Source organism: Dendrobates tinctorius, unplaced genomic scaffold (genome assembly GCF_039654945.1).
Source record: "Dendrobates tinctorius isolate UK_male_01 unplaced genomic scaffold, ASM3965494v1 ptg000143l, whole genome shotgun sequence".
NCBI lineage: Eukaryota > Metazoa > Chordata > Amphibia > Anura > Dendrobatidae > Dendrobates > Dendrobates tinctorius.
Genome location: NW_027361810.1, coordinates 43,649,135 through 43,676,863, shown reverse-complemented (window position 1 = coordinate 43,676,863; position 27,729 = coordinate 43,649,135). Strand labels below are relative to the sequence as shown.

Genomic DNA, 27,729 nt, shown 5'->3' with positions numbered 1-27,729 from the left:
AAATCCAAGTCGTTATTGAAGATGACATGGTTCCTGTCATTGTGGTTGGTTCGGTGGAAAGCATTGGGAAGCTTTGCTTGCTCCTGGAATATCGGGTAGCGTACCTGAAGGAGATTGAGCAGCTAAGACAGGATCGGCTGCAGATGAATAAGCAGATACAGAACGTCAGGTGGCGTCCACCTCCAACCCAAGTTGTAAAGACCCGAAGGGATCCTCCAAGGAATGAAAGGACAGGTAGTCGAAGGCAAGAACGTCTAGAGTCCGCAAGTGGCCGTTCTAATCGTAGTAACATAGGCACGAGACCCGGTGGTGGACATAGTGACAGAGGGTCAGACTCAGACCAGCCAGTTGGCCCAGCTGGACGTGGGACTCATGACAGTGTGAACTGGGAGAGCCGGCCGGTGAGAGAAAGGTCGGGTGACGGAGCGCACTGCAAACAGGTGGAGACTAAAGAGTGTCTGATCACACTGACGGACGTTGACGGGAAGGCCAAAGCCCAAGGCCGAGATACTGACCGCTGGGGGCGGGGGAGGCCTAACGTGAATATGAGGCAGTTTGACTACCAAAACAGACGGAGATGGTCCTCTCGACTTGTAGGGCAAGGTGACATGGGTGCCAGGTCTCAAGATACCTGGGTGATGTCATGTGTTCAACCCCACAAGTTTGAACAGAGGGGGGAGGTATGTGGTGTAGTTACCACTGTGTCGGCTAGGGGGCGCTGTGTGGGTGTCCCAGGACGGGTGTACAGGCACATTCAGTGTGGTAACAGGAGCAGGGTCCTAAATGACCATTGTGGGTCTCAAGGTGGGTGGCCTTGGGATGCAGGCTCCAGGGTGTATTGATCAGCAGAGGTACTGCTGATCTTTCTGTTACACTGTGTCAGGGAAGCCTGTGTGTCTATACAACCTTTGGTGATGTCATAGCCATGTGATCCCCTTTGGGTGTGGTTACAGGGCTATGTAATTGAGGTGTTTGGCACATGTGAGAGTGTGGAGAGAGTCTGTCAGAGTGTGGACAGACTTCCATGTGTCCAGGTGGGACACTACAGAGAGTGTATATGGGGAGGACTACAGCTCCCAGCATGTGCTGAGACTCTCAGTCCGAGTCTGAAGCCACGGACATTTCTGTTCCTTTGCCTGAAGAGAAGGTTACATTTCAGTGTTATGCTGTCTATGGTTTATGGAGCAAATAAACCTTATGAACTTTGGGAAGAACCTGCCTCATGATTGTCTCCCGCTGCACCTGAGCGAGTCACATCCCTACAGTATGTGTGTGTGTGTATATATATATATATATATATATATATATATATATATATATATATATATATATATATATATAATTAGCTGAAGAGCCCAGCGTTGCCTGGGCATAGTAACCAACTGTGGTTAGTTATAACAAATTATAATGATTATATTGCACATAAAAACATTTCACATCATATATTCAACACTGCAGATTTGCAACACAAATTAACTAAACGATTACCCAAGTATTGATAGTATTTTATTTTCAACTCATTCAAGAGCCTTTTGATAAACAACATTTTTGGTTTTTCCTTTCGGTGCAAAGATGAACAGATTTTTGGCAATTCCAACTCAAACTTGACCATGAGAAAAGCATGGAGATTTCAAATTGATCCCTACTACTTTCAAGGACTGTCCCTGAGCATTGTTAATGGACATTGCAAAATTCAAATAGCAGTTGAACTGGAAACTGGAGGCGTTTAAAATAAAAAAACAAATCAGATGGAATGAGTGGAATTCTTGGAATGAAAATGTCCTCTCCTTTGGCACATCCTGTTTCTGAGCTGTGTATCTAACCCTATCCTGTGTGATAATGTCTGCTGAGCTGTGTACCTAATCCTCTCCTGTGTGATACTTTCTGCTGAGCTGTGTATCTAATCCTGTTGTGTGTTACTGACTGCTCAGCCGTGTATCTAATCCTATCCTGTGTGATACTGACTGCTGAGCCGTGTATCTAATCCTATCCTGTGTGATACTGAGTGTGATACTGACTGCTGAGCCGTGTATCTAATCCTATTCTGTTTGAGCTGGAAACTGGAGGTGTATTCTGGGTGATACTTTCTGCTGAGCCGTCTGTCTAATACTATTCTGTGTGATACTGCCTGCTGAGCTGTGTATCTAATCCTATCCTGTGTGATACTGACTGCTGAGCCGTGTATCTAATCCTATCCTGTGTGATACTGGGTTCCCCCTGCAGTCTGTGTCAGAGGGTGGTCTGTGTTGGCACGGTAATAAATTGTGTTATTTCCAGCTTTACAGAAGGACGATAACACCATAGAAATGATAAGAATAATAGGCAAATTTGTTTGATGAATTGGAATGCGCAGGATTAAAATTTCGCCTCACAGCATAGCCTATGATGCTCTCGGGGTCCAGACGTGTGACTGTGCAAAATTTTGTGGCTGTAGCTGCGACGGTGCACATGCCAATCCCGGACTTACACACATACATACATACATACATTTTTTCCCCATTATGTACCTAGGGGCAAAATTGTTGGTGAATTGGAACGCGCAGGGTTAAAATTTCGCCTCACAACATATCCTATGACGCTCTCGGGGACCAGACGTGTGACTGTGCAAAATTTTGTGGCTGTAGCTGCGACGGTGCAGATGCCAATCCCGGACATACATACATACATACATACATACATACATACATACATACATACATACATACATACATTGAGCTTTATATATTAGATATATATGTATATATAATATGTGTGTGTATTCTATGTGTATATATCTATTCTTTTGTTTGTGTTTTAACCTGTCATAGGGCTCCATTATATGTCCATTTTGCAAGCTGGCGAGAAAATCTCAGCATACGGATGCTTACATGCGCAAAAAACGCAGCCATGCTTTGCCAATGGATGACATACGGATCACAGTTCAGAGAACATTTGCATATTACGACCGTAAAATACAGACCGTATTTTTATACGTTGTGTGTGACTCCAGCTTAATGGGAACATCTGTAATCACTGAAAGATTTTACCCTTTAATGTAAATTTTTTTAAAGTGACTGATCAGACCTTGCACAGAAAGAAGCAGATTTCTGTGCTAAGATATATTACAAATTTACTTAGTTTCACACGCACTATTGATTTATGAAGAAAAAATATAAAAACGAATAAAATGACAGTTACTCTATAAAGAAATGTCAGTCCTGAGAATTATAAAAGTATCACTGTGTAAATTCAAATTTCCATCTTCAATGACTTGCAGCTCTGTATATGCCTTTGTTCTCACCCGATAAAGAAAATGTACATTTTTATTCTAATCCTTCACTACAACCACGTAAGGGTTATAAACGTCCCTGCTGAACCCTATATTGTCTACTTCCACATTAACGTTAATCCGGATTATGCTTTTCCTCTTACAATGACAAAATGCATCCTCCTACTCACGCCCTGTCCATCATTTGTTAACCTGGAGGAAGGGAGGGAGGGTTAAATAACCAGGTAGTCAGACAGAACTTCTGTGCCTGATCCGTGATCTGTATTCTGGATGTTATTATCATAGTTAGTTGTAATGGGAATGTTCATGAGAAATGTTCTAATTGTTGAAAACCTTCACGATTATTCTTCAAAGATGAGATTATGTTCTAGTAATACAATGGGAAATAAAATGGGATTTTCTTTTTTTATTGTCCTATGTATTGTAGACATCATGATTAGTGATGTAGTGATGATACGTGCTTGGTTAAGGGTTATCGGAGCATGCTCGGGCGCTAACCAAATGTCTTCAGCGTGCTCGAATAATATGTCCGAGTCCCCGCAGCTGCATGTCTCGCGGCTGTTAGACAGGCACAACACATGCGTAACTAATAGGAAATCCCTGCATATGTTGCGGCTGTTGAACAGCAGGGAGACATGCAGCCGCGGGGACTCGGACATAGTATTCAATCAGGCTGAAGACATATGATTAGCACCCAAGCATGGCGGATAACACCTTATCCAAGCACGTTCGCTCATCACTATTCATGTACTTTGATGCTGAGGATTTAAAAGCTGAACATAGCCTATATAGACTGTAGCGGTGCAGAGCCATCAGTTGTTCTGGAATCATAGTTGGCTATCGGTGAAAAAAGAATGAAGAACTGATATACATGGCCCTCACTCTCCTAAAATAACTTTTTTTTCCAAGTTTCTGGTGACATCTAGTCCAATAAGCTGAGCTGTAGGGTTAGTAGTTGTGACTCTCTGGTGGCCACTTTTTCTCATCCATAGGGTTCGTGTAGATGACTGTTTAAGGCTATGTGCACATGGTGCGGATTCTGCTGCGGATCCGCAGCGTTGCGGACCCGCAGAGTCTGAAGCAGATTTAGCTGCGTTGTACAGTACCATTTTTTTCAATGGTAATCTGAAAAACGCTGTGCACATGCTGCGGATTTTTCCGCGGGTTCAAATCCGCAGCATGTCAATTCTTTGTGCGGATTCCGCTGTGGTTTCACACCTTCTCCATTGTAGAGGTGTGAAACCGCAGGCTAATCCGCAGGTAAACCGCAGGTCTTTTGACCTGAGAATTTACCCGCGAATTTTTCCAAATCCGCGCGGAAAAATCCGCAGGACCTAAATCTACGTGTGCACATAGCCTTAATGAGGGCTAAATGTGGTTTTGACGGATAGCACTCGCCTGATTTTTGGCCGTGCACACATGTCCGATTTTTGACCTTGCACACATGTCCGATTTTTAGCTATGTACACATGTTGGATTTTTGTCCATGCATACATGTCCGATTTTTGACCATGCACACATGTCCGATTTTTGACCATGCACACATGTCCGATTTTTGTCCATGCACACATGTCCGATTTTTGACCATGCACACATGTCCGATTTTTGACCATGCACACATGTCCGATTTTTGACCATGCACACATGTCCGATTTTTGTCCATGCACACATGTCCGATTTTTGTCCATGCACACATGTCCGATTTTTGACCATGCACACATGTCCGATTTTTGACCATGCACACATGTCCGATTTTTGACCATGCACACATGTCCGATTTTTGACCATGCACACATGTCCGATTTTTTTTTTTCCCCTCAAGTGGTCAGAGGAAAAACATTGCAGCATGCACGATTTTTCTCCGAGAATCCGATGGCACTTGCACATTTAAGTCTATGGGTCAAGGGAAAAAAATCGGACTGCATTCGGATGACATCCTAGTGCGGTCCGATTTTCACAGCCTGACTGCATGGAGAAGGTGGAGAACCTTCGGGTTACAAGGTCCACAGTTTGGACAGAACTTGCACCCGTAATGCGAGCCTTCCCATAGAGAGTGGATTGTTGGGGCCCTATGTTGTAGAATTGCCCTAATGTTCCTGCCTGTTATACGGAGGGAACGTTGTTGTGACTGGGTATTTAAAAGCTATGGGTGGTGATCATCTTGTTTCCTTATGTAACTTTCCAAATCTGGTCACAAACACATCAAATTACCTCCAGTATGGTCATTCTATATATTCACAGTGGTCTGCCTCAATGTGCATTGCTTATCCATTGCTTCACATATATTTTTGGGGGGTATGTTAACAATCCTAAGATCAAAGGCTGGGCAAAATTAAGAACACAATTTTTTTATGGATATAGGGCAACAGTTTTCTGTTTTATAAAGATTTTTTTTATCTCATACACGTAAGAATCAATTATTTAGGAAAAAAAATAATAATAGTTGGACACGCCAAAACACTCATGGTCTATAAAAGAACAATACGGATCGACCACATATGCAAAAATCAAACGTGTGGTTGAGGATTAAGTCTCTCCTTCTGTTAATCTCTACGCTTGGACCCCCACCCACCACTCTAGTAATTATAATTATCGCCTATCCTTTTTGTAGGAGATGACTTTCAGTAACTAGAATACCCCTACCTACCATCCCACAGTATGGAAGTGACAAGTACACATGGGGCGCTGTCAGATATTTATTATCGCTATGAAAAGAATTTTTTTTTTTTTTCCAAAAAATTGTAGGTGTTTTCTGATTGAGTTGAAATGATTGTGTGGCTGTGAATGTGCCGATGATTTATTTGATGTTAGTTGAGCGACATCTGCAGCACAGCTGGGAGGATGCGCCGATACTGGTTCTTATAATTTATGATGATTAATATTTCAGATACCAAGTACAATAGGAATCGGAAGAAAACAACTAGTGCGGCGAGCTATACCCTAAACACAACACGGATGCTTATGGTTGAGCGTTTATATTATGATTATATTATGATTCAGGCGTTTATGCTCTTGTGCTGCAGACTAATTTTTTCCCCTTATGTTCAGTGGGTGTCGAAATAAGGAAGATTGTTCAAGGAGGACTAACATCTTTGTTCTTGGCTACAGCGGTGAAGTCACATCGACAACGCTGCAGCCAATCACTGAGCTCAGAGGCAAGTGCTGTCAGCCTGTGAGATTAGCTGCAGCGCTGTCAAAGTGAGATCAAACAACCAAATGACCAAGACTGCGGCAGTGACAGAGACGCAGAGCGCTGTACTCGGGGAGGGAAAATTAGTACAGTTTTTTTTTTATACACCTAACTGATGCTACAAACAAAAGTTTGCTGAAAAAGGACAACCCCTCTTTAAGGGTATATTCACACACGTCTATTGGAGAAAAAATCTTAGTCTGCAAAGCAGTTACATGCGGCTGAATGGATTTTGTTTTATCGTCAAATGCATCCATTTCTGAAAGCCTGATTTAGATGAGACAGTTGGAGAAAATGGGAAATGCTCTATGGGATAAGTTATTAGTTTCCCATTCGGGCGCAGTCAGACGGACATTTAAATTGGTCTGAGATCAGACCGCAGTGCTCAGACTGGCCGGCGGCTCTGATGACCTGATTGTGACAGCTGCATAGATGTACATGAAGCTGTCACGCTCGGGTCAGGAGAGTCGCTGTTCAGTCCGAACACTGCGGTCCGATTTACACGTTTTTCTGACTGTACCCTATAAATAAGATAGTCTAGTTGAAATGGTAATATTGGAGAATTTACAGATGGACGTCTGTTGTGAATTCCCTTGCTCGGAATTCTGAGCCGAAGTTGTGTTGATAGGATCAAGGGTCTGAAATCCGCTTAGTTACCACTTCCCAGGTTAATACAAGTTGTCCCCAATCCCCACAATTTTAAGCGTGCCCTGAAAACGCATTTATTCAGACTGGCCTATCGCCTCAACGCATTAACCTAATCTATCCCTGGGTGGCACAGCCAAAAGACTTACCATAACCAGATTTCCCGCATCATGTTCCCACATGCTTTATGCATCCATTAGCCCTCTGTGTCTGTACTGTTACACACTTAACGTTATGTCTGGTCCATACAATCACAGGGCAACTGTTACCACCCACCTTTCGTCATAGACTGTAAGCTTGCGAGCAGGGCCCTCATTCCTCTTGCTATCTGTTATGATCGTGATTATTGTTACGCTGTAATGTATATTGTCTGTACAAGTCCCCTCTGAAATGTAAAGTGCTGCGGAATATGTCAGCGCTATAGAAATAAAATGTATTATTATAGTTACCAACCTCTCTGGTTTTTGGGTGGCTTAGCCTGTTCCTGCCATCCTCCTCAGTGACCTATTCATAACAGACGTCATAGGAGCAATTACCTTGATAAATTCCACCTGGTATCCAAGCCTGAAAAAAAAAATATAGGCACATAGGAAAGTTCAACAGTCTAAACAATATAGGGGGAGGATAAAAGGGGAAAATCAAGGGCCTCTGCTTGTTCCACTGGAAAACTGTCTAGGAGAATAGGAAGGTCATCTCTTCTTCCGAGTGGGGGCTCAAGGTGGGTTTTGTCTTGAAAGCTTTGCTATGTTGCAAATATACCTTCCATCCTAATCAGGACCCGTGAAGGAAAAGGAAGGCATGAAGAGTGTAGACAGTTGTTCTCCTTCCCACCTGCTTGTTTTCCATATATCTAATCCCTTCCGTGGCTCTATGAAGTCAGAGCTGTCAATCAAAGAAGATGGAAGGATGGAGAAAGAGGGAAATCAAGCAGGTGGGAAGGTGCTCATAAATGTTTCTTCAGATGTTGTATTAGTCTAGCCTGATGAAGAGACCTGAGTAGTCTCGAAAGCTTGCAATGTGTTACCATCTTTTCAGTTAGCCATTAAAAGGTATCAACCACTGAGGACTCTCTATTCTAAATATTCATAAATGATTGGCCATGCCGAGGGTGCAGCCAGCATCTGTACTTTGCTGTGAGCATTCATTCTATGCCGACAGAGGCCTTTTAGTGCAAACATCTCGTCTAAAATTGTCTTGTTTTGCCTGATCGTATATATTCAGGTCCAATCGTTTTGTATAGGGCTGGGTGGTCTGAGTGCCTAGCGGTGGGTGCCAACAAACCTGTCTTGACCATGTATTAAGAACTTGGTGCAGCAACGCCTGGATAACACTCATGATTATTTATTATGTATAATCTATATTCTATGTAAAGTACGGTAATCTACAGTATGTTGGATGTCTTTGCGTTAACACTTTTATTTCTTGCATATAATGTGTTATTTATTGCTCTATGATGTATCACCAGCCAATCGCTGGGCTGTACAGGGAACGCTCTTCTATTTTATTGTCACTTTAAATTGCATCTTTAAAGACAACCAGCAATCAGGGGATCTCTGTGGACGGAGAATAGCTGCTCTCCATGTGGTACGACGTCGGTTTAGCAAACATCTGCTATGGGGTTGAGCCTGAGGTTAGAACACACATGCTATGAAATTGGTTGGGTCCCAGAGTAGTTTTTCTTTACTCCTATTTTTCAATTTTTCTTTTTCTACCAAAAGTTTGTACCGCCATATGTTCTTGAAATAATCAAAATTTATCAGCATTATAATGTATGGATCACTGAGTAATTTATAATCCTATTTTACTGAACTATCTGCAGTAACTTACCTTTACAACTATATTTTATATTATACACCCCTTTCTTTAACTACAGTGGAGAAAATAAGTATTTGATACACCGCTGATTTTGCAAGTTTTCCCATCTACAAAGAATGGAGAGGTCTGTAATTTTTATCGTAGGTACACTTCATCTGTGAAAAAGAAAATCTAATAAAAAAAAATCCAGAAAACTACATTGTATGATTTTTTTACATAATTAATTTGCATTTTATTGCATGAAATAAATATTTGATACAATAGAAAAACAGAACTTAATATTTGGTACAGAAACCTTTGTTTGCCATTACAGAGGTGAGACGTTCCCTGTAGTTCTTGGACAAGTTTGCACACACTGCAGCAGGGATTTTGGCCCACTCCTCCATACAGATCTTCTCCAGATCTTTCAGGTTTTTGGGCTGTCGCTGGACAACATTGAGTTTCAGCTCCTTCCAAAGATATTCTATTGGGCTAAGGTCTGGAGACTGGCTAGGCCACTTCAGGTCCTTGAAATTTTTCTAACTGAGCCACTTCTTAGTTGCCCAGGCTGTGTGTTTCGGGTCATTGTAATGCTGGAAGACCCAGCCACATCCCATCTTCAATGCTCTTACTGCGGGAAGGAGGTTGTTGGCCAAAATCTTGCGATACCTGACCCCATCCATCCTCCCTTTAACATAGTGCAGTCATCGTGTCTTCTCTGCAGAATAGCAGCCCCAAAGTATATTTACCCCACCATGCTTTACTGTTTGCAGGGTGTCCTTAGGATTGTACTCATCCTTCTTCTTCCTCCAAGCACGGCAAGTGCCGTTGATATCAAAAAGTTCTATTATGGTGTAATCTGACCACATGACCTTCTCCCATGCCTCCACTGGATCATCCAGATGGTCATTGGCAAACTTCAAATGGGCCTGGATATGTGCTGGCATGAGCAAGGGGACCTTGAGTGCCCTACAGGATTTTAATTCATGACAGTGTAGTGTGTTACGGTAATGTTTAGCGCTCTTCAGGACATTGCCAGTGTGCTCATGCGTAGTTCTGGACTGATTCCTGACCGTTCTCAGAATCATCTTTACCCCTGCCATCATTTTGTGTTTCTTTCATTTTCTAATAATTGTGCCAACAAGTTATTGCGTTCTCACCAAGCTGCTTACCTATTTTCCTGTAGCCCATCCCAGCATTGTGCAAGTCTACAATTTTGACCCAGGTATCCTTAGGCAGCTCTTTGGTCTTGGCCATGGTGGAGAGGTTGGAGTGTGATTGAGTGTGTGGCAGGTGTCTTTTATACAGGTAACAGACCTTTCCTTTCTTTGCAGGTGGGAAAACTTGCAAAATTGGTAGTGCATTTTCACCACTATATATGCTGGTATAGGCAAGTGTAATAGCTCTTCCTGCAGCCAGTGCAACACAGAAGCTATAGAAGGCAAACAAAGCAATTTTTATTTTATTTTTAATTAAAACAAATTATAAAAATAATTTTAGACTACATTGCAATGCACGTAATTGAGTTTAAAAATTATTTTTATGATTTGTTTTCGTAAGAAAAAGTTTACAAACAAAAAATTGTACCCAAAATGAACAACTCCTTTTAATGCCATTACCGTGCCCCTTGAAGAAAAGGGGGTGATAGGTTGTTTTAATTATTAAAAAATGTTGAGGGGAAAACGTTTGGAAAGAGGTTATGGAGCTCTTGGTGGACTGACTGTTGGGGACAGTGTGGTATCTAGGTTCAGAGTGTCGCGGTACACCAGCAAAAAGAGGGTGAAAAGTAGAGGTGAATTGGGAGTAGTTCTGGCATACAGATTCATGACCTGGGGGCTCTGAAAGATTTTTACTATTTGTGTTCCATTGGAATGTTCACCTCGCTCTATGTAATATCTCTTTTTACTTTAGAAAATGATTTTATCAATACTATTAATGACTTGTACTTTGTTACATGATGTGAAAAAAGCGGCAATTTTCCCAGTTTCTGCCTTTCTAAAACTAAAACAACTAAATATTATTGAGAGATGATTGAATATTCTGCAGGTTAATTAATCCATGGAGTGTTGTTGCTTTTTGCCGCGTACATTATTGAGAAACACATTTCTTGCTGTTTGAATTAATCTTTTCTGTACTTAATTGTGTTTCCTTTCTATCGGGGAGCAATGCCTATAATATTCTATGAATGGGAATATTTGCATTTTATGAGAAGACAGCATGAAACCATTATTTGATTGGATTAATTGCCTCTCACTGCCACCACAAACAAAATCATTATTAGCGGTGAAATACTGGATGCTTTATAGGTTAAAAGAAAGCAAAAATCAAAAATAATATAAAACACGTTCCACCTCCGATGCACAAGTGAGCGGCGCCGCAACAACTCCTTTAACAAGACAGTCCCTTCAATAAAGACCAGACAGTCAGGCGCATGGTGATTTTTCTTTTTTAATGGGGTCAATAACCTTATTCCCAATAACAATTTTCTGGCTGGCAGAAATGTCAAACCCTCTTGAAAGCGGCACAGTGCTACACAATATCAAACATAGACGCCCCCTGACGAAGCCTTGGGTGAAACGTGCATTGGGGTTTGTCGGCTACAGCACATGTACCCTATCCCCCTCTACGTTGGCATACTATCTCTATGTAAGTAGTCATTAATTTTTTCTTACTAAGATTAGTCGCTGCATCATTCTTTGTGATTAAGGGTATTTAGGGTAGGGTCTTTACCTTTTTGCACTTTTTCTAAACTATTTTTATACGGTATACATTGCACATGTGCTCTGGTACCACTTCATAGGAGTATTCTGTTTGTTTGATACATTTTTTGTGATATTTATACAACTTTTTAAATTATATTAATAAAATGTTTATTTTATGAGACCTTATTGGCACTCCTCTTTCTTCATGTTGGTTTAATAATAAAAACATGCTGCAGGACATACAATTACTGTGCAGTACATATGTGACAGGTCTGTCCTATAAAACTGAAATAAATAATGGATTTTGGAATTTGGTGGTAAACGTTTATGGTATATGTGTACAATTTTTTTTTTTTTTTTAATGTTTTCTCTTCTGTTTCATGTATAGGTTTGCTACCACAACTTGTAGGAGTGGCACCTGAAAAGGCTATTAAATTGACAGTAAGTGACATACATTACTAGACTGAGAGTAGCTATTTCTCCTGCTCCCCTTCCCTATATATGTGTGTCTGCCATTTTTAATTGGGAGAGGATAGTAGACTGCTGCCTGACACCTACGGTGATGGCTTGTCTCCATTGAGAACAAAGGATCGGGCATGTTGACATACAGCATGCCCAAGCTTGTTTCCTTTGACTTCTTTCAGTGAAGGCGACTTAGGACACTGTCTTGACCATTAGACTACCAGGCGGTCATTAACTGTGGGTCCGGCCAATGTTCAGGCATTCACTGTCGTGGTATGGTTCGCAATTTCCTGACTCCCCACCGGTATCCTAATTTGAACTTAGCACCCTTATATAGGACTATAAGGCTGTCGATTTCATGTCAAGAGACCCCCGGCTGGTACAGACATCATGGTCCCTACGCCAGCTTTGAATCTCGAAAGCGTGAAAAAGGCCTAATGTCTGTGGCCATATTGGAGATGACCGTAGCATCTGTCTGCAAGACGTAGAACCAGAAGAAGTAAATGCTTGGCTTGAGGGGGTGTCCAGGGGTAGGATATCCTCAAGCTCAAACATTGTAATGGTGCCCCTCTGAGTCCATATATGGTAATATTGCCCCCTCTGAGTCCATATATTGTAATAGTGCCCCCTCTGAGTCCATATGTGGTAATATTGCCCCCTCTGAGTCCATATATGGTAATATTGCCCCCTCTGAGTCCATATATGGTAATATTGCCCCCTCTGAGTCCATATATGTAATAGTGCCCCCTCTGAGTCCATATATGGTAATATCGCCCCCTCTGAGTCCATATATGGTAATATTGCCCTCTCTGAGTCCATATATGGTAATATTGCCCCCTCTGAGTCCATATATGGTAATATTGCCCCCTCTGAGTCCATATATGGTAATAGTGCCCTCTCTGAGTCCATATATGGTAATATTGCCCCCTCTGAGTCCATATATGGTGATAGTGCCCCCTCTGAGTCCATATATGGTAATAGTGCCCCCTCTGAGTCCATATATGGTAATAGTGCCCCCTCTGAGTCCATATATGGTAATAGTGCCCCCTCTGAGTCCATATATGGTAATATTGCCCCCTCTGAGTCCATATATGGTAATATTGCCCCCTCTGAGTCCATATATGGTAATAGTGCCCTCTCTGAGTCCATATATGGTAATATTGCCCCCTCTGAGTCCATATATGGTGATAGTGCCCCCTCTGAGTCCATATATGGTAATATTGCCCCCTCTGAGTCCATATATGGTAATAGTGCCCCCTCTGAGTCCATATATGGTAATAGTGACCCCTTCACTTTGCTCACAAATGGTAATAGCGCTTTCTCTGTGCCACCACACATGGTAATAGTGCCCCCTCTGAGTGATCATGTGATAATAGTAACTCCTCTGAGTCCCCACTTGGTTCTATAGCCCCTTCACTTTGCTCACAAGTGGTAATAGCACCAACTCCATGCCACCACAAATGGTAATAGTTCTTCCAGCAGTAAACCAGTAAGAAACATTTGCCTCTTCTTAGTCTTCACCACCAAGCGTGACGACTCGCCGGCCTTTTCTTCCTTTCACGCTCCAAAATGCAGGCAGCATGCTTAACTGGGAAGGCGCTAGTGTAGGAAACCACATGGCGGTTGCTTGCACCTGGCATCACCTGCAATATTTTCAGTTGTATCTGTGCCATAATAGATTATTTTGGAATCACTTGTTTTTTTTTGTTGTGACCTCCCAATAGTATTTTTATTACCAGTGTATCCACGGTAGAATATGTGCCCGTACCACAGACCGTAAGCCACCTACTGTAACTGTATCCTATGCTTAAATCCATTCCAGAGCATGAATTTTATACACCGTACATCTTGTAGTAATAATTGTTTTGCCACTAAACATATGTTGCATGCACAGATCCAACCTCGATCACTAAATCTTTCAAAATCCCAGTGTAGAATTTGCTTTCAACAGTCAGTAGCTTTTCATCTTCAGTACTTTACACTTGCAAGACACCGTAAAGATAAAGTCATCCCTCAAAAGTCGAAATGATTCCAAAATAAATCTGTGCATCATCTTATAATAAAGCGCCATATATTTTCTTTTGTCGTGGATCATTTTTCACGTAATAACAAAATTGAGTTTCGGCTCTGCTCTCCCTCTGAAGTCGACAATAGCAGACATATGTTAGCAAAGTTTGGTGTCCTGCCGTCAATAATTTTGCCTATTTCTCTAAATTCACTCCTTATTGGCTTTCATTTGTTATAAAAAGTAAAAAAAAAGAAACCAGTCGTCGTGTGTTTTGTCACTTCTTCAGCTCCAATCTAGGCCTGCGGAGCCCATTACGGGAGTGTGAAAGGCACATTGCATCTTGTCGCGGCTCTTGTTTATAGATAGCATTATAAATTGTTATGTCTGTTTTTATAAAAGAGCGGCACTGCCAATAATCTGGTGGAAGACGCCGCAGTCCGGGAGATGTTCAGGGGATGAAATCATTTTGTTTACTTATGTCACAATTTTCCTTTCTTTATGTAGGTTAATGATTTTGTTCGAGACAAGTTTACTCAGCGAGATGGATCCATTCCGCTCATGGCCGAAATATTGGCTGGTGGCTGTGTGAGTATCTTGCTTAGTGATGCAATTGGGGAAAGAAAATGTTGACGGTGCGATCTTATTTATTTTGCACTGGGCGATGGAAAAAAAAAAAGTTAACACCTTTTATAAACTTGCAGCCCATATTTATTGACTTACGCATATATGGACACTATAGAGTGGCACGTGGAGCCATGTTAGCCATAGGCACTATTCATGTTGTCATTGGCATATGGTCCCTCCAGCAGAGGGACTACCTCTGTATGCATGCAGAAATGGAGAAAAAACGTCTGTAGTCCTTTCTATAAGATCAGAATCCGATAAATATACAGTATGACACCATAGCAATTTATAGGTATCATATTACTGATTCATGCAACATGAATGTGTAATACTGCTGTGTGCATGCTGGCCCAGAACACTGTTTGTATACACTGTTCAAAAAAATAAAAGGAACACTTAAACAACAGAATATAACTCCAAGTAAATCAAACTTCTGTGAAATCAAACTGTCCATTAGAAAGCAACACTGATTGACAATCAATTTCACATGCTGTTGTGCAAATGGAATAGACATCAGATGGAAATTATTGGCAATTATCAAGACACCCTCAATAAAGGAGTGGTTCTGCAGGTGGGGGCCACAAACCACATCTCAGTACCAATGCTTTCTGGCTGATGTTTTGGTCACTTTTGAATGTTTCTGCTTTCACACTCGTGGTAGCATGAGACGGACTCTACAACCCACACAAGTGGCTCAGGTAGTGCAGCTCATCCAGGATGGCACGTCAATGCGAGCTGTGGCAAGAAGGTTTGCTGTGTCTGCCAGCATAGTGTCCAGAGGCTGGAGGTGCTACCAGGCGACAGGCCAGTACACCAGGAGATGTGGAGAGGGTCGTAGGAGGGCAACAACCCAGCATCATGACCGCTACCTCAGCATTTGTGCAAGGAGAAACAGAAGGAGCACTGCCAGAGCCCTGCAAAATGACCTCCAGCAGGCCACAAACCGACTCCATGAGGATGGTCTGAGTGCCCGAAGTCCACAGATAGGGGTTGTGCTCACAGGAGAGCAACTGAACTGATTAACCCTAGCAATGCCAGAACAAGGAAAACACTGTATAATAAGATGGTGAAGCAGTTCTAACCAGCGCAGGAGTTTCTCCTGGCCTCTCTCTGTTACAGTATCCCCATGACACTTTCATCCACTTTTTGGCTATAATTGTACAACCGTATATTCTTTCCATGGGCTGTTTGTGGGAAAAAACTGTCCGTAGTAATTCATCAGGGTTGTTCAGATCTCCACGTGAAAATAATTTCAGCATAGTCTTTTCTATATTCTGGGTGAGACTTGCTTATTCAAGTCTATGGGTGTGAAAAAAAAAAATCAGATCTTGTACAGATCAACCGTGTCGGATCCACTTTTTACAGATGCATTGCAATTTTTTTTAATATAGGAAACTAAATTTGGTCTTGTAAATTGTATTCACTGCTGATATATAAAAACTAATGCCATACAGATGAAAAATCATCTTTTTTTTTTTTTTCAGTATGAAAATTGGACAATTTTTGTATATGCTCTTGTGAGCTTATCCATTAGGCCGGTTTCCATAGTCCGAGTTTGGACTGTGAAGTCTGGACTTGTCTTCACTCGAACTACACATTCTCATAAGCATATATGAGGCTGTTACATTCGGGTCAGGTGTCGCCGGTCCAAATATTGGGGTCGGTGCTGGAACTGTGGAACACGGATGAGTGATATCGGCCTTGGAAGAATTGTCAAACATCTATGCAAGTAAGGAATAATGTGAAGGATATTAGTTTCCACTGATGATCAAGATGGTGCATTTTTTTTTTGTGTTGGAAATATCCTGGAGATGTCCTTTCTTTTTTTTTTTTTTTTTTTTTTTTTCAAGCTTTTGATTTCTAATGACTTGCGTTTGAGTGAAGCTGACAGGCTTGGATTACATAAAAAAAAAAAAAATAACAACTATCCACTCCCAGAAATCAGGGCAGTGGGGTTAATGACCCCGACTGGTTTCTACTTCAGAGACACATCCCTAGGGGACCCCTGAAGGAGGCTGCTTCTAGTCTCCCCTGATTGGATCTGGCAGCCTTGTGCATACCTAGGCCTTCACCTGTCACTGCACAAAGTTTGCATTCAGTGCCATATGAGAGAGACACTGTTGTGAAGAAAGTGGGGGCAATCCGTTAAAAAGGAGACAAGTACAGCCAGGACTCTAATTTCCATGCAGATCAGGGCTATCTCTGCAAAGACTTCACCGGTCCAATATAACCAATGACGGGTAAACTTAATACACAGTTCAGTTACTCCGCACAATGGTATTTCCTCTTTTCTTTTTGATTTTATTTTGCCGGGATATCATCAATTTGGTGGAATTGCAGCAGGTTTGCCTTCCAGATTTTGCACTGCAAATACACTGATATGTATAGCACAGTACAAGCGAGGGGAGTTTTCAAGACCCCATTCACATCTAGCAGAAATATGAGCATGCTGTAAAATTTCCTTGCGTATCATAGGGTGATATCTGCAATGTGTGGGACTGACCTAAAAGTATGAATGCCCCTTGAATGCAGATTAGTGATTTGTTTCCCTCAAACATTAATTTAATTTTTTTTTAAAATAGCTGATATGAAAATGAATGTATAAATAAACAAGAATTAGGGCTTTGAAGAGCCTTTTGTCAATGTAGCAGTGGTCAATCATGCGCACCGCCACTCCATTTATTCTTAATGGTACCGCCGAAGAAAGCCAAGCGCAGTGATTGGCTGGTTTTTAGCACTCCTGCTGCTCCATTCACACAGAGCTCTTCAGGTGGGGGTCCCAGCAGTCAGATCGGGAAGTTATCCCCTACACTGTGGATAGGGGATAACTTCCATACTTTGTGCAACCTCGGCCTCCATGGTTTGGACTTGTTCTTCCATCAGTCAATCAGATTGAGATTTGGGGAATTCAGAGGCCAAGTCAAAATGTTGAATTCTTTGTCATGTTCCTCCAAACCATTTCTGAGCAATGTTTGCAGTGTGGCTGAGGCAGTATACTGCTGAAAGGAGTCACTCTCATAGTCGTTGCCAACTTTATGTATTGTGGCCTTATGCTTGTCTATAACAATATGTTATGGATGCCACAGAGTAAAATAATTATCCCACTCTCTTCTATCCATTGATTGTAATCACTTTCTATGTTTAGATTAATATTCTTTTTTAGGAATTATTTGTAATTGGTTTCACACCGGTAACTTGCACATCTTCTCAGTGACCTCCTACTCAATGCTGTAACTGCTCTGCTTCTCCTCGTGTCAGGCCGTCTCACCGAGTTTGCTTCTTGAAGCACTCCAAACACTGCTTCATCTTCCTACTGTCTCCACCTGGCTACAGTGACAGTCGGCTAGACTCTGCAGGAATTTAACCCTGCTGTGTTCTCCAGAGATTATCTTCTCCTGCTAGTAGATAATAGTGATATATTAGGCAGCTCATCCCTCCACTCCTTGGTTGAGCTTTGGTTCCAGCTTGCAGTTAGCGTCTAGTTCCCAGTCAAGGAGTTTTGTTTATCTCTCCCATTATCGACCCAGATTGTCTCCTCGTCTTGTCTGATCTCTCCACTCCTGACCCCGGCTACGTATTTGAACCTGTGTTGCCTGCGCCAACCTCCTCTCCACTCCTGACCCCGGCTACGTATTTGAACCTGTGTTGCCTGCGCCAACCTCAGACTGTCTATGTCTCTGCCTGTGCCTTCTGCACCTCGTATCCCTGGATTTACTTCTTTTAAGAATGGTTATAGTGATTTAAAAAGGAAGAAAAAAACTGCAGAAAAACTCAGTGGAGGGATTAATTATGCAAAATTTCTTCCAAATGAATCTCTTATAGTTTACCTGAATTACAGATTAAGGATCTTTCAGAAAACTGACACATCAAAGCTGTTAAGTAATAAAATGATGAAGGATTCAGGATTGCAGACACTTCATGTTTTTTTTTTTTTTCAAAGTCCCTTCACCCACACAGCGCATGTAATTCGCTGCTGGAAGTGATGTTGATTGAGCTCTACAGATTTGATCAACTCTTTGTTCTTGAGATCATCATGGTGACATCTGTCCTGATATTATTAGCGGAGAATATATATAAAAATAAGTGGTGCCCTGTAATCTGATTTCTTCTGCTTGTGACCAAGATCCAATTAAATTATCAGATGGGAACACTGCACAGACATAACATGTATATCACTTATGGGCTATGTCTGCATTTTCACCCCACAAGATCTCTGTCTTATTTCATTCATTGTCGTTTCATCTCACAAGCTGTAGCCCAAGATTAAGGGAGCAGAGCCGCTGTAATGTATGGGGAGGAATATGTTCCCCTTTGCAATGACACAATTCAGTCTATTGCTTTGCTCCCAATATCTGGTTGATTCACTTAGGACACTTAAGTCTGTAAACAAGGAGATGCTCTATTAGGAAAGTATACAATGCAAGGCGTTTCAGTGCCTTATTAGCCATATATCTGTATAGTCTGAGTCAAGCACTAGTAGAGTCATTGTACAATGTACTAAATAGAAGCAACGCGTTTCGGTACCTTAGTACCTTATTTAGCCATATATGTGAATAATCTGAGTGAAGCACTAGTAGTGTCCTTATTGGGGATGAGCGGACTCATGAAAGTTTGGGTTCTGGTACCTGAACTTTATTCCAAAGTTCGGGTACCAGAACTTGAACCCGAACCCCAATGAATACAATAAGGACCCAAACTTTTCAGCTAGGAAAATTCTTTGTAACAACAGGAGGGAAGGATCCAGCGAGAAAATAGCAGTCTAAATATATAACTTTTAATCTATTATTTAAAACATGGACGGCACAAAGTTGTCAGGCAAAAAAACACATTGTTGTCAGATAAATGCGTTTCAACTTTGCAGTCTTCGTCAAGAAAATTCTTTCTCTCTCTCCCCTCTCTGACTTCCCCCAGAACAGACGTTCAGGAGAAGTGAATGTCCGGTCCGAACCCGGAACTTTTAAGTTTGGGTTGGCTCATCTCTAGTCCTTGTAAATTGCACTAAGTAGAAGCAATGTGTTTCCGTGCCTTATTAGTTACATATGTGTACAGTCTTACCGAAATACTAATAGAGTCCTTGTTCTAAGTAGAAGCAACGCGTTTCAGTGCCTTATTAATAACATAGGTGTATAGTCTGAGCAAAGCACTAGTAGGGTCTTTGCGCATTGTACTAAGTAGAAGTAACGCGTTTCAAAGCTGCATTTACTGGTCCTTACATTGTGCTATATACATGTCTAATGCAGCAATGCATTAAATTGTACACAGTCCTTAAGAAAAAAGAATATATAACAATATATAATATATACACGGTAAAAGAAAAACAGTGTATACACAACACAATTCCAATAATCCACCTTCGGTACCAAACATCAACGGTGCAGCGTGGGTTGCCAGCGCACAGGGTAAGGCAATCAAGGTGCTCCCCAGCTTAGAAATAATAACCCTTTAAAAGTAACAATTCTCCTTTACAAAGTAATGATGCTCCCTCCAAAAGTCAAAATGCCAATGTTGTGCCACCCCCTTCCCCCCTGCAAATAAAGTTTATAGTTATATTGACCAGTCAATATTGATTGAAAAAGAAGTGATAAGAAAATTGGAAATGTTTTTACAGTGAGAAGAATACACTTTGTGCGGGAAAGCAAGTTCCCTCAGAATGTAACGTTACTGCCCCAAGAGGCTGAAAAAAAGAATTACACCCTTCCATAAACTAAACAGTTAATTGACGGGGATGTGTGGGTTGGAAGTAGGAGGCTCTGATTGACTTTCTTTGGGACATCCTAATGTTTGAAGGATTTGCCTTGGGTGGAATTGGAAAGGGCAATAGGTCTAATGTGTCGGGTCACATGTTTACGCCCTGCGGCAATAGAGTGGCACGGGGTGCTGTCTTCCGGATATTAGTGTGCATATTTTTGTGCCCGATTCTTTTAGTTTTTTTTTTTTTTTTTTTCTCTTTGTTTTGCTTAATTGTTCGTTGTGGGCGTTTTACCCCATTTGGTTGACACAAAGGTTAAACAGATGACTCCTGCTATTTACACTGATGCTCTCGGTAATGAGTATTTATAGTGTAATTTGTCAACACATCGAAAAGTGTCTGTTACCAAACTGATTTTTTTTTTTTTTTTTTAAGAATCCCAGTAATGGCAAAAATGTTACCTTTGAATTCTAATTATTGACTGTTTAATCATTTTTCCTATTTACTGCCGGTCCTAATTGTGTTATAATGCTTTAAATAACAAACATGTTTAGAAATTGCGCATTTTGTGAACACTGTCCTCCTCCGGTAAGTAAAGTAGATATATAGCTTAATGGAATTAGACAAAAACTGAATGACAGTGTATACAGTCATGGCCAAAAGTGTTGACGCTCTTGAAATTGTTCCAGAAAATGAAGTATTTTTCCCCAGAAAATTATTGCATTTACACATGTTTTGTTATACACATGTTTATTTAATTTGTGTTTGGAACAACACAAAGAAAAACAGAGGGGAAAAAAAGGCAAATTATCCAAAATTTCACACAAAACCCCCAAAATGGGCCGGACGAAATTATTAGCACCTTCAAGTTAATATTTGGTTGCACACCCTTTGGAATAAATAACAGCAGACACTCGTTTCCTATAACCATCAACTTCTTACATCTCTCATCTGGAGTTTTTGACCACTCTTCTTTTGCAAACTGCTCCAAGTCTCTCATATGTGAAGGCGTCTTCTCCAAACAGCAATTTTAAGATCTCTCCACAAGTGGTCAGTGGGATTTAGATCCAGACTCACTGCTGGTGCATTTTGATGGACCAGCTTCAAACTGGCGTGAAGATACCAAAAGTCGCAATTTTTTTGTGCAAGTCCTTGTTGTTCAAAAAGTTTGCCACCTTTTTCAAACACTTTTACGTCAGTTTTGGTTAACATGACCCTAGAGTTTCATTGAGCCGAACAATCATCCATTTTAAAAAGAGGTCCGTGAGAATCCGAGCACTATTCTCGTCGATATTTTGCCGATTATACTCGTCCATTAAAGTCTATGGGGATTCATGTAAAACGGATGTAACTAGAAAGACAGGCTTTGTACTTCAGAGTTACATCCGTCTATCTACTTCGGGGGGAAAAAATAAGAAAAAAAGATGGGAGTGACTAGGATGACACTTGAGAAAAAAATTGACCCATTTCAATAAAATGGTAACACACAATCAGCCTTAGGCCGGTGGTCCACATCTGCATTTCACTGTCTAGAGCAGTGGTTCCCAAACTCCAGTCCTCACGGACCCCAACAGGTCATGTTTTCAGGATTTCCATAGTGTTACACATGTGAGAGAATTCCTGATGCCTTGATGATACTTCCATCACCTTTGAAATACTAAGGCAATCCTGAAAACATGACATGTTCAGGGCTGTGAGGACTGGAGTTTGGGAAACACTGTTCTAGAGCAGTGTTCCCCAACTCCAGTCCTCAAGGCCCACCAACAGGTCATGTTTTCAGGATTTAGTTAGTATGGCCCAGGTGATAAATGCATCACCTGCACAGGCAATTATTCCATCACCTATGCAATACAGAGGAAATCCTGAAAACATGACCTGTTGGTGGGCCTTGAGGACTGGAGTTGGGGAACACTGGTCTAGAGTATGGACTGCGATGTACGGACTGGCCGCTGGTCTTTGGATCCAAACTTGAAAGACTCATAAATGCTGTCAATTTCAAGCCGGTAGACCTGTGTGTGACGAGCGTCAGCTTACGCTGAGTCATTTTTCTTGAATGAGTGGACCCTCTGGACCGTGGCACCCACCCACCTAGGGCGAGCTAACATAGTGAGAAGCCACCCCCTATACAGGGAGTGTCAGGGACTGGACCAAGGGGGTGAGCCACCACGGCTGCTGGACCAGACGGCCAGCTCAGGGAAACAAGACAAGACATTAGTTCAAAGTAACTTCATTAAGGAACACTTCAGGGTCAAACGGGTACCAAACATAAACACACTGGAAACACATAGCAAGGTGCGTGCAAGGTCACGCCAAAGTCCAAGGCATGGTTTGTGCAAGATGGTAGGCAGAGGCACAATGACGTCAGACTCCGGACAGCAAGCGAAGATCAACCGGGACATCAGGTTCTATGGCTCTGATGGTCAATCAGCAGGATCCGGGCATCTGGTAGTCAGACCAGGGTTCCATTCAAGGAGACAAGACAAAGTTAGAGACATGATGCGTGTCAAGGAACACGCCGGGGTTCAAGACAGAGTGCGTGCCTGAAGACACGCCAAGATCCAAGGTAGGGTACGGTGGCAACGGAATCCGGAGTGCTGGCATCGACCGACAGGATCCAGGAATCAGGCTGCGGAAGTCAGCTTCGGACACCAGGCCGCAGTCATCTAGGTCCGGACCTCTGGCAGTGGTCGGCAGGTTACGGAATCCGGCAGGCAAGACAGGTTCCAGGACGGAGGCCTGCGCGTGTAGAGAGACACGCCAGGGAAAGGTATAGGGACGGAGGCCTGCGCGTGTAGAGAGACACGCCAGGTACAGAGACAGTGGCCTGCGCGTGCAGAGGACATGCCAGGGAGAGGTACAGGGACGGTGGCCTGCGCGTGTAGAGAGACACGCCAGGGACAGGGACGGTGGCCTGCGCGTGTAGAGAGACACGCCAGGGACAGGGACGGTGGCCTGCGCGTGTAGAGAGACACGCCAGGGACAGGTACGGTGGCCTGCGCGTGTAGAGAGACACGCCAGGGACAGGTACGGTGGCCTGCGCGTGTAGAGAGACACGCCAGGGACAGGTACGGTGGCCTGCGCATGTAGAGAGACACGCCAGGTACAGGTACGGTGGCCTGCACGTGTAGAGAGACACGCCAGGGAGAGGTACAGGGACAGAGGCCTGCGCGTGTAGAGAGACACGCCAGGGAGACAAGGTTCAGGACAGAGCAAGGAAAGCAAAAGACTTGTGCAAGAGTAGCACGAAAACGCACAGTGCGAGAACCAGCGTGAGTGCAAGGGAGCACGGAAACCACGGCTGAGGCACCGGCAGGCTGTACCGGCGGTGGCACAGGCAGGCGGTCACGACTAGAGGCGGCACGGCTGAGGCACACACAGGCGGTAACCACTATAGCACTGGATGGCGGGCACGGCTGAGGCACACAGGCGGGCACGACAAGAGCGGCACGGCTGAGGCGCAACAGGCAGGCAATGGGCGACCAGGCGCATGCAAGAGGGCACAGAGCCACAAGGCAGGGCTAGGCAAAGGTACAGGACAGAGACGCGTGCGAGACAGCACGGCAAAGACTAGTACGAGAGGTGCAAGAGCGCACGAAATATCAGAGACAAGGCTTAGCGTACGAAGAAGAGTCCTGCGCATGCAGAGGGCATGCCAGGGGCATAGTACAAGGCGAGACCTGCGCGTGCCGAGGGGCACGCCAGGGACAGGGTACAAAACTGAGGCCTGCACGTGTAGAGAGACACGCCAGGGACAGGGTACATGAAGCGGAGGTCTGCACGTGTAGAGGGACATGCCAGGGACAGGGTACACTAAGCAGAATCGGAGCAAGGACGAACTACAAGGCAGAGCAGAGACAAAACATGGCACGAGGGACAAACACTAGACAAGGCATGAGACGAGACCGAGTACGAGCACGGAGCGTGTGCAGAGACGCACGACAGAGCAATGTGCAAGGGAACCGAATAGAGGGAGCGACCCAGCAGACCAAGCAGCCATGCAGGGAAGCAACACAATACTCAGGCCCCGACCATAGGGAGGGGCGGTCTTATATAGGGCATAGGCACCTCCACTTCCAGGTCAGGACCAGGGGAGAACTTCCGGTTCAGTCCTCAGGATAACAGAGAGCAGTCACATGATCAAGATTCCAGGCATGCAGAGAGGATTGCAGAACCAGACGGTGCTGGAACCTAGGAAGGGTCACATGATCAGGGGTTTCAGACATGCAGAGACGATCACAGAAGGCAGAGCAGAAACACAGGCATCTTGCAGCCCAACAGTCATGAGGTGAGTGTGCACACTGCTCTAGGGAACATGCATGATGGCAGACATGATATGCGCGTGCACACCGCTCCAGGGGTCATGAGGCAAAACAGACATGGCGGACATGACAGACATGGCGAGCATGACACTGTGGCCAGTCCGGTCCATGCTTGGACAGTGAAAGACAGATATGGGAATCTGTCCCACAAAGGATATACTATAGGTAGCTTTTGTGTTTTTTTAACCCTTGGTTCTTTGACTTGTCCTATTTGCAAAACTACAAAAATTAAACATCAGTGTATAGGAAATATATATTGGATGCCACTAATGCACAGTGAACTCAACTTAAATCTCTCAATCCCATATGAAGAATTCTATGTTACGGTAAGGGCTTGTGTCATGTATCGGGTGACTTTAAGCTGTCGGGGTCACAAGGTCACTATTAAACCATAATTGTAAGTGACTTATCCTGTGATGACATTGCTCATAATTCTATGTAATTGAGATGATGTCATATAAGGCCCCTCCCTATTTAAAATCCTTCTTCAGTCTGCAGAAACCAAGAGAATCTTGAGAGTTGGGCGGATAAAAGTTACTGAAATTGCTGGGCAAAAACTTCTGTGCTGGTAGTGAAAGTTGTCCTGTCGGAAAGATATAATTTAATTTTTAACAAAACTTTGAAAAGTTTATGCTTTTATTAAATCCATCGCTTTTAGTTCAGACAAGAGACTGCAGGAATTAAGATTTAATATATGTTGTGTCACAGTAAAATCTTCATAGATAAACAAAGAACAATCAGAGTCTTGTGTCGGGAAGTAACCTGCGGACAATGTGCCGACCCCAGAAGGTCACCGGTCACAACACGTCCACTCATCTGCTCAGGGCAGACTGATGACAGCAGAATTAACTTCTCAGTGTTTTATCCTGTTAGGACGATATTCATTGCAGCATCTTAATTTATTCATATTTATCTTTTTGTCATTATTATTGTTTTTGTATTTTTTTTAAATAAAAAAAAAAAAAATATCAAAACTTCCAAACATTAAGATGAGCTATAATCTTGTCTGAAACTTCTTGGAAACCATCCACTAACTACAATGAGACTTAAAAATAAAACCCAGAAAGTCATTAATTTTAATAATCTCCTCTCCTGTAGTGGTGGCCGCAGCATCCAGAAGTTCTTCACGTTAATTGAACTTTTGAACCGCGCTGATTTATAAACTTTTCCATTACAATGTGCAGCATGCAGATGATAAAATAATCGGAAGACCAGATGGTCATTCTGATTTTTAATTTATTTTTTCCATTGACATCATCATATGAGTTGTAGCTTTGAATGACGATGAGCTGTACCAGGACTTGTCTTTTTGTGTAGTGAGCTGACATTTTTATTGACACCTACTTGTGGTTCATACAACGATTTTGTCACTTTTTATTTATTTATTTTTTTTATTGCAATTATAAAAAAAATTTTCCTCTTCATAGTATTTATCATATAGGGTTAATTAATTTTTTTATTGATCGGGCTTTTATAAAAGCAGCGATATAACAATGGGGCTTCAAATTTTTATTTAAAAGAAAATATATATATTTTTTTTAGTTTTTACTTTTATATTACAGTAGATAAAATATGCAATTAAGTCAAATCTCAAAGTAAAAAACTTAAAAAATATATTTCTTTTATTGTTTTACTCTTATATTGCAGAATATCAAACACGCAATTGTCATATCTCAAAGTAAAAAAATTAAAATATATTTGTAAATTTTTACTCATATTACAGTATATAAAACTTGTCAAATGTAAAACATCAAGTCAAATCTCAGAATATTGCAGCTTATAAAGAAATGATGCTCTTCTATGAAGCTCAGCCAAAGGCTGGGCTTCACAGGAGATCTAATATGGCCCCAGGAGGCCAGGACAACCCATCAGCACCCTGCAATAACGTCGTCGAGGGAGGGTCAATGGGAGCCTTTGAACTTGAGCATTCGCATCATTTGCATTCCGTTGTGTAAGGCAATGTCCCAACATACCATCTCCAGTATGGACCATTTACCCTCGTGGGACTCCACACAATTCATCCTTTCTATGGCAAGGGGTGAAATTCCCCCTTACATCCGAAGCATAAAATGACATGTTGTGGCATGGCTTTATGGCATAGCCTGAGATGTTAGCCTAATTTTACGCTGCCTTTTATTGGACAGGACATGTAAATTTACCCCGTTGTATTTCTTTTTACCTTGATAACTGATTTTAACACTAATGGAGGTGCAAATAAACCATTTTCCCCGATGGATTATCATATTTTCGGGATTATTAATTAACCTGTGGACAAACCTCTCCAGCTGCCACATTCCACATACAAATATTACACGTGAGACGTTGAAATTAATTTTCCTCGTTTCGCAGACGAGCTTTAATCCCTTCCAGATACAAGACTTCATCGTTCTTATGGTGAAGCTCAAGGGATGTAGATCCAGAATTTCTGGCACAAGTAATATCATTAGTATTTAACGACTTTATAGAGGGCACTGGAGGCGAGGGAATGAGTTTATCTCAGCATTCTCCTTACACAATCTAAAGGTCTGCTCCCGTAACGGCTGGTAAAGGATCTGACGGAATTGTCTATTTGTGTGCAGGCAGGAGGCTCCCAAGTCATTTTCACAAACCCGCTGGAGATTGTCAAGATTCGCTTACAGGTCGCAGGAGAAATTACTACTGGCCCCAGAGTCAGTGCAGTCACTGTACTCAGAGACTTGGGTTTCTTCGGCCTTTATAAGGTGAGTCTTTTATATTATACATATTTATTGTATACTTATGTATTTATATAGTTATTTCATATTAATATTATGCAAAGACTTAAAATGTAACCGTCAATATTTTTTATTTCTTTTGATAAATCAAGAGTACATGTAAAAATAACAAACTTTCTAATATATCTTGTTAGAGAGATATGCTTCTTTCTCCTCCTGAACTGATATTTTAGTCTCAAAATTCTCAATTCATAAGTAAAATTCAGCGAATACAGCTTTTCTCATTATTAAGATAGATGACAGTTGGTGCTCTTAATGTTCTATGGAACTTGCAG

At 42.2% G+C, this 27,729-nt stretch overlaps 1 protein-coding gene across 1 annotated transcript in view; it reads left to right on the top strand.

The window, feature by feature from the left end:
* SLC25A12 (solute carrier family 25 member 12) overlaps positions 1-27,729 on the top strand; it is a 182,115-nt gene that overhangs the window by 128,507 nt on the left and 25,879 nt on the right. The window contains exons 12-14 of the mRNA XM_073545875.1: positions 11,988-12,040; positions 14,574-14,654; positions 27,281-27,421. Of these exons, the coding sequence (XP_073401976.1) occupies positions 11,988-12,040; positions 14,574-14,654; positions 27,281-27,421 (275 nt within the window). The remainder of the gene's footprint in view (positions 1-11,987; positions 12,041-14,573; positions 14,655-27,280; positions 27,422-27,729) is intronic.